At 51.1% G+C, this 8,139-nt stretch overlaps 1 protein-coding gene across 2 annotated transcripts; it reads left to right on the top strand.

Annotated features, from left to right (window-relative positions):
- Window positions 1-4,025: 4,025 nt before the first annotated feature.
- LOC120655062 (palmitoyl-acyl carrier protein thioesterase, chloroplastic-like) lies at window positions 4,026-6,646 on the top strand. 2 transcript variants are annotated; one of them, XR_005667288.1, is made up of 7 exons: window positions 4,027-4,294; window positions 4,396-4,529; window positions 5,417-5,530; window positions 5,732-5,874; window positions 6,083-6,123; window positions 6,199-6,326; window positions 6,416-6,646. XR_005667288.1 is itself a non-coding variant. In XM_039932788.1 (6 exons), exons 1-6 carry the CDS (start codon window positions 4,175-4,177, stop codon window positions 6,268-6,270), a joined length of 624 nt encoding a protein of 207 aa, XP_039788722.1. In that variant the 5' UTR covers window positions 4,026-4,174; the 3' UTR covers window positions 6,271-6,646. The 2 variants fall into 2 exon arrangements, 1 of the variants encoding a protein (XP_039788722.1); XM_039932788.1 differs by having other exon boundaries at window positions 4,026-4,294; window positions 6,199-6,646.
- Window positions 6,647-8,139: the final 1,493 nt, after the last annotated feature.

Below are 8,139 nucleotides of genomic sequence, written 5' to 3'. Positions count from 1 at the left end.
CCGGGCTCTGCGAAATAGATTCCGCCGATCCATCCATTGTCAGCCATCTGGAACAGGGCAAGAACCAAAGGTAAGTGTTCGTGTGAGGAAAGGATTAATGATAGAAAAGTCCTAAGGTAAAAGGTCCTGAAAACGGGTTTCGCTCCTAGGGTCACGTCCTACGGCCAACCTACGGCTCTGATACCACCTGAAGCGTCCCCTCATAAGAGAAGACTTAAATGTGATACAAAACATCAGTCCCAGGAGGCTGATGCCACATTTATTACATCAGATGGTTCAAAACCGTACAAACCTTGGAGGACACTCGATACAGATGATAATAATAATTAACCAAGCTACGACATAACACCAGACCGCAAACCACATGGGGTCTAGCACGGGCTCAGAGTACTGCGACAACGGAGGCATCTCGAACAGGGCCGGTACCACAGGCAAGGTTGGGTGCAGAACGGTAACCCTACTCAGCGTCGTCTGGCACGAAGTCTGGATCTTCTTTTGTAAAAAGAGAGAGTGGGGTGAGTACAAACGTACTCAGCAAGTCCAACCACACCCACGGAGGGGGTTATATCAGAATAATATGCATAGGTAAATCAAGGATAAGGTTATGGTTTAATTTACAGAAAAAATGATATTTTATGCAGGGGTTTATTTTAACAGAAAACCTTTTTGAAAATCAGATTTTTGTAGTAACACGGGGCTCAAGTTTTAATCTGCTACCGGACTCCCCGTCCGTCGTAGCACACGGCACAACTGCCGGACACAATTCCAAAACAACTCACGCTAGCCCATCCCAAGAAACACTAGTTATGTGACCACACCGTAACTCGCCCAATACCGTGGGCACGGCTATTCGAATAGTTTCTTAACTCTACAGAGGTGTGCAACTTTACCCACAAGTAGGATACCACAACTCGAACACCATCGTGTCGGTGTAGATCCCAACATAGCCATTACTCACCATAGCTAAGCCTGACTAGCCATCACGGGATGCACCAAGGGGTCATCGACCGTTCACTTAGGTATAACCGGGCATAAGTCACTCGGGGCTTATCCCTTTTCCTTAGTCACCCGTTGCTCTCAGCTCTCCTAATGGCTACCACACCAACTAGTGGGATTTATGCTACGCCGTTGCCCATTCAACGGTCGAGTGGTTTGCACAAAAGTAGAGTTAGGTGAGATGACACACCAACTCGGTCCTTAGACACGACAAGATGGATATCTCCCTCCTTGCTCTGCCACACAGGCACAAGCACACCAATCGGCAAATCACACAGAAATGCCGTCCATCCCGTCTATACTCCTCTTTTGAAAATCCACAATTTATCCCTTCCCACACACACGCATTTTCTTTATAAAGTAAATCATATTATGAGTAAAGTCCTAAGCGTTCTAATATCGATTAACGTCCAAGCAAAATCAGACATTAATCTAGGTGGTCAAGGAATGGTCATCACAAATCAAGGGGTGGCTATCCAACCGTGTTTTCGTGCAAGCAAAACATATGCAATTTTATAAAGCAGGCCATTGGGTTGTGTTTATAAAAACTAGGACAGAAACATGCATCAAAGGATGGGATTGAACTTGCTGTCTTCAAATCCTTCTGGGATGTCCTGTCCTTCGGGCTCGGGGTCGTGGAACGGGTCCTCGTTCTCCTGCTCACAGTACTGCTCGTTGACGGGCTCTCCTTCGTTTACTCCGTGGTCTACAGCACACACAAACAAGCATCCAATCAATACAAAGATCTATCGTTGAGCTCGGATCAGGACACATAAAATATGGAGATAAAAGTGGCATTTTTGAGTGGTTTCTTAATGGTAAGGCCAAAACTTGGTTAAGTGAGGCGTGGTAAAGTTCCGGGTTGATTCAGGGTCGTTTGGTACATGAAATGATAGATTTAGTAAAGGTTCGGGATCGGATAAAGGGTCAGGGGCCTAGTTGTAATTATTCTCGGGAAGGTAGGGGCCTGATTGTAATTTTTGGAAACATCTAGGTTATTCTGGGAAGAGATAGGGGTCTTTCTGGGATTAATTTATAGGGTGGAGGGACTATTCCTTTAATAGAACAAAAGGGAAGGTTTTCTTTGCAAAACGATCAAAGAGGGGGGGTGCTCTTAACTAAATAGACAGAAAAGGAGGGGGCTAGGGACAAAGTCGCCCCCTTTCTTCCTCCTCTCGCCAGAAACAGAGGAGGGCCGGGGAAGGGGGGCGGCGCTCCTTGCGCCGGCGGCCCGGGGCGCGGGAGTGGTCGAGGAGGAGGGAAAAGGGAGAGGAGAATGAGGGGGTTTGATTCCCCACCTCGGCTCGGACTGGAGTGGAGTGAGGGGGCGGCTCCGCGAAGATCGACGGCGGCGGTGGGGGTGTGTGTGTGGCGGCGGTGCTGCAGGACCGAGGGAGGAGCTGGGAGCGGCAGTGGGGATGGCTGCGGAGCTCGGCGGCCCTTTTATAGCTGATGTAGGTCGGTTGGGGGGGGGCGTGGCCGGTGGCCGCGGCGTGGTCACCCGGCGAGCTCCGCGGGCTCCATTAATGGCGATTGGCGGCTTGATTCGCGGCGTACAGTGACGACAAGACCGCTCGGCAGCGGCGAGCGGCGCGCCGGCCACTGTGGCACGTGGGGTGGGCCGGGCACCTGTGCGCATCGCCAAGCGGTGGAGCAAGCGGCGAGCGGTGCGGCGCCTGGCCCGGCCGCGTGGAGCACGCGTGGTACGGGCATGCGCGTGAACGGAGAGTGGCCGAGCGGGGCGTGTCGCGGCGCGTGCGGGCGGCAGCGTGGCTTGGCACGCCGGGGCTCGGTGCGCGCGAGCAAGTCTGGCAGCGCTCGCGCGACGGGGCAGGCGAACTGGGCCGAGGCGCGTGCGGTGGCGGCTGAGCAGCGAGCGGCGCGGCGGTGCACGTGGGCACGCACGCGGGCGGAGCCGTGGTCAGAGCAGAGCGTCAGCGGCGGGTTTGGCGCGGCTCGGGCGCGGCGAGCGCTTGGCCCAGGGACGGCTCGGCACGGCGCGGTGCACGGCCGGGGAGGCGTGCGTGGGAGGGGGCGGTCGGGAGCGGGGTGCTCGGAGCGGGAGGCGGCCCGGGGCAGGCGCGACGGGGAAGGAAGAGAGGAAAGAGAGAAGGAAGGGAGGAAAAGAAAGAAAAAGGAAAAAAAGGTGAAGGAAAAAGGAAAAGAAAATAGGAAAAAGAAATGAATAAAAAGAAAATGGGGAGAAAGGGAAGGAGAGAAAGGAAAAGGAGGGGGGGCGGTGCGCGCCAGCGGCGACGGCGGCCGCGGTCTGCCACGCGTGGCGTGCGGGCCGTGGGAGGTGGGGCACGCGGTCGGAGGGGAGAGAGGAAAAAGGAGAGGGGAAAGAGGGGCGGGATTCGCGGCGGCCGCGTCGCGTTGGATGGGACGTGCATTAAAATCGGGTGTCGGTCAAGAGAAAATTCTGGGGCTCGGGTTCAGGGTTTAAGGGGGGTAGTCGAGCTCAACGACGAAAAACAACTTTAGCGCAAGATTTATTTTAGTAGATTTTCGGGATGTTACAGGTTGCTTTCTAAACCTAGTTGCAGGTGAGTCCGAAGTGGTGTTCGGCCACTTCTACCCCGCTGATCCTAATGCGGGGGAAGAGTATGTCGTGGTGGCTATAATAATGTCCTTGAGCAAGACGTCATTAATTTAGTAAGTCTTTATCGTAATCAAGCTTCGTGAGAGCATGTAAATACAATAAACTTTATGTTTCTGTTTAATATGACTTTTGTGAGCCCAAGGCTTGTAAGTGAAGTTTGAAACCCACCTATATTGAACTTGTAATATTAAGTGTGTAAAATTGCTCTTTGTGGAATATTGACGATGTATTCGATTGTAAACGGTATGTGCATATGCTGATTCTTGACGTATGTTGGAGCACATACCGGGACTACCGGATTTGATATTATTTTGAATGAATGATGTGTCGGTTATTCGTGTCTCTAGATGCGGGATAACACATGATACGCTCTCCGGCAAGCACGTGTTAACTCTCATCTGGATGATAATAACCGGCGGTTCGTTTAAAATAGTATCAAATTAGGCGGTTCTTACACTGAGGACGTTCTACAACCAGCTGCCGGATTGGAGCGTGCTGCTCGCGGTCATCACGACCATTTTCTTGGCGGCGGAGCGGCAGTGGACGCTGGTCGACTGGAAGCCCAAGCGGCCGGACATGCTCATCGACACGTTCGGCTTCAGTGTGCAGGTGTTCCGGCAGGACTTCTCCATCCGGTCGTACGAGATCGGGGCCGATCGGACGGCATCGATAGAGACGCTTATGAACCATTTGCAGGTGGGTAACCGTGAAGCACAGGATGCACAACATCTGATTGTGCCGTAGGTGCTCACTATGGATTCTAATTTTGTTGTTTCATTCTGTTTCTGTGTGTGTAGGAGACGGCGCTGAATCATGTCAAGAGCACTGGGCTGCTGGGCGATGGCTTTGGTTCGACTCCGGAGATGAGTAAACGCAACTTGTTCTGGGTTGTCAGTCAAATGCAGGTCCTGGTGGAGCAGTACCCATGCTGGTACAGATTGCAAACTATCCTTTTGCTGTTATTTGAGTTATATTTGAGTCCTCGCGCTGAATTGGCTATAGTTTCTGGGTTTAAATGACTTCTCTTTTTTACAAAAAAAAATGCTAATAATGTGGGCTGTGGAGTTGTCAAGCTAGCCAGCTAGGGGGTCATAAATAACTGTTGTCTCTTGCTTCTTTGACTTTGTGAGCTTGCTGTACCAAGATAGGTTAGAAAGAGAATCCTCTGCTGCAGTTAAGCCACAATATTATTACATCTTTGCAGTGCCTATTGGAATTGTGTGATGGGGAAGTTTATTATTGGTGAGAAATTAGGTGTCAAGTATTCTTGCGAGAAAATTTGAAACTATTTCTTCCTTCAATTTCTGAGCTGTCATGTCCAAATCAGATGGCTTGATGGGGTCAAATGGCATATTCACACTTTGATTATTGCTTAGCGATGCAGAAACTATATCTAATTTTATTTTGACAAGGACATGTGTGATTAATTCATTGCACACTACAAATTTTCCATGTGGAGCTTCTACCTGATTCATTGGGGACTTAAAAGTCGTTGATGATAATTGTGATGGTGATATTTAAAAAAGTAGGTGGTTTGATGTCTATTTAGGAACCTCAGCTTGGAAAGTGTTTGCAATTAAGTACCGCTAAATTAGTTATCATCTATAACGTAGTAATTTTGAACATTGATATATGTACACCATTTCATCATGTAGTTGAACCTTGATATATTTTGAACCCATCTGTTTCATCATGTTACTCGGATATGCAGGAGAGCTGCATATATTTCATCATGTTACTTCTTTGACCTAAGTGGATTTAGGTAATCTAAGGCTCTATTGTTTTTTGAAAATTAAATGTTTTTTAACTCTTATGCAGGGGTGATACAGTGGGCATAGATACATGGTTCTGTGGTCATGGTAAAAACGGAATGCGTAGAGATTGGCATTTACATGATCGTAACACAGGCCAGACTATATTGAGGGCTACAAGGTTTTCATCTTTATACTGCCCTTATTTAAATTAATAACATCACGGCATAGACAATTGCCACTTGGCTGTCCTCCCTATCATATTGCTATTGATTTATGCATGCATTTTAGTTCTTACAGCACAGATCTATATTTAGAATTTTGTCATCTAGTCATTTGCTTTTACTGATATTTTCTCCTAATGCTTTGGCAAAACGTGCAGTAAATGGGTTATGATGCATAAGCATACTAGAAAACTCGCAAGGATTCCTGATGAAGTGAGAACTGAAATAGCACCATACTTTTTTGAGTGCACTGCTATCGCTGATGAAGACAGCCCTAAACTTCCAAAATTGCTGGGGAATGGTGTAGCCAGTGGCGGATCTAGAATTTCTAAGTAGGGTATTCCCCAAAAAAATAGCCAGCTGCATTGGCCTAAATGAAGTATTTTGGTTCAAGCATACTGAGTATACATACCATATTACCTATACATATATACATATATTTAATTTGTTTTTCGGGCAGCAGGGTATTCCTGGGAATACGGGGGCATCAATACCAGGTCCGCCCCTGGGTGTAGCCATGGCTAGCAAATATGTCAGAACAGGTTTGACTGTAAGTATTGCACACGCTATAAATTGATGTCTTTGTTGGTACTCCCTCACACACACAACACCCTCTTACTTGCAGGTGGAGGAAAAAGATGAGATGAAGAAGAAGAACTCAAGAAGAGCACACGAAATGGAGCTGCTTCATCTGTGAGCTGCAGCTGCTCTCTCCTTTTATAGACACAAGTAGTCAAGGTGAGCATTTATAAGGTAAGGCGCTACAGTGTTATGTAGCCTCTACCACTACTAGCTACTGCTGCTACTACTAGTCACTATTGCTACCATGCTGCCAATTGCAGCTGCTACTATACACAATAGTGTTTGCCGCCCAACATTGACGAGGCGGCCTTGACTGAGCAGGAGCAAGAGCCCCTAACAGCGTAGAACCTAGACAAGCTAGAGCATGAGTAATTATCTAACAATTCTTCCCCTAATTGCACTGCTCTTGCTTGATCTCCTCAACTCCAATCTTGGTCCTCAACTCTGTAAGTCGAACGCGCCCAAGTGGCTTGGTGAGGATGTCCCCGAGCTGTCGAGCTGTCTCGACATACTCGAGCTTGATCTGTCCACCGTCGATGCAATCACGGATGAAGTGATACTTGGTGTCGATATGCTTGCTCCGGTCGTGGTGAACGGGGTTCTTTGCTAAGACGATGGCGGACTGGTTGTCCACCATCAGGACGGGTGCCCGAGCTTCTTCTCTGGTGAGCTCTGCCAGCAGCCGCCCCAGCCAAACTCCCTGGCAACATGCCGTCGCCGCCGCAATGTACTCTGCCTCGCAAGTACTCAGCACAACGACCTTTTGTTTCATCGATTGCCAGGAGATCGGGCACGCTCCAAGGAAGAAGAGCACACTAGTCGTGCTCCTTCGTCCATCAACGTCGCCCGCCATGTCGCTGTCGCTGAACCCAATCAGCTCCAGCTCTCCTCTGCTCCTCCTTGGGTAGACGAGCCCGTAGTCGCGCGTCCCTGCCACATAGCGGAGCAGATGCTTGACCGCGGCGAGGTGATCCTCCCGCGGCTCTGCCATGAACCGGTTCGCGTACCCCACGGCGAACCCAATGTCTGGCCGCGTGTGCGTGAGGTAACACAGTGCGCCGATGATGCTCCGGTAGCTCGTGGCGTCCACCAAGGGGGCAGTGCTGTCCTTTGACAGCTTCACCTTCTCCTCCATGGGCGTCTGGCACGCCCTGCACTCGCCCAATCCGCTCCGCTCCAGCAGCTTCCTCGCGTAGGCGCTCTGGCGGAGCGTGATGGCATTCCCGGTCTGCTCCACCTCAATGCCGAGGTAGTAGGTGAGCAGACCGAGGTCTGACATGCGGAACATCGACTTCATCTTCTCCTTGAACGCGTCGATGTTCCGCTGCTCAGCTCCGGTGACGATGAGGTCGTCGACGTACACGCCGACGATCACCAGGCCTCCCTTCGACCGCCGTGTGTAGAGGGCGTGCTCGATGGCGCACTTGGTGAAGCCGAGCGACGCGAGGTTGGCGTCGAGCTTGATGTTCCACGCGCGCGGTGCCTGACGCAGCCCGTACAGGGCCTTGCGGAGGCGGAGCACCCTGTGCTCCTCGCCAGCGATGACAAATCCCGGCGGCTGCTGCACGTACACCTCCTCGGCGAGCTCTCCGTTGAGGAATGCCGATTTCACGTCCAGGTGATGGACCTTCCAGCACCTCACCGCCGCCAGCGCCAACAGCAAGTGCACGGACTCCATGCGCGCCACCGGCGCAAAGACTTCCTCGAAGTCGATGCCCTCGCGCTGCACGAATCCCTTGGCGACGAGCCGCGCCTTGTGCCGCACCACCTCGCCGCGCTCGTTCCGCTTCACCTTGAACACCCACTTGAGCCCAATTGGCCGGCAACCGGCCGGCGGATCCACCAGCTCCCACGTGCGGTTCTCCTCCACCGCCGCCATCTCCTCCAGCATCGCCGTCCGCCAGCGTGCCTCCTGTTCTGCTGTGGCGAAGTTTGGTGGCTCCTCTGCGCTGCCCAGATGCAGCTCGAGGTCGTCCAGCACATG

The sequence above is a fragment of the Panicum virgatum genome, chromosome 1N (assembly GCF_016808335.1).
Source record: "Panicum virgatum strain AP13 chromosome 1N, P.virgatum_v5, whole genome shotgun sequence".
Taxonomy (NCBI): domain Eukaryota; kingdom Viridiplantae; phylum Streptophyta; class Magnoliopsida; order Poales; family Poaceae; genus Panicum; species Panicum virgatum.
The sequence above is the reverse complement of the archived record's forward strand: the minus strand, read 5'-3'. Positions and strand labels throughout refer to the sequence as shown.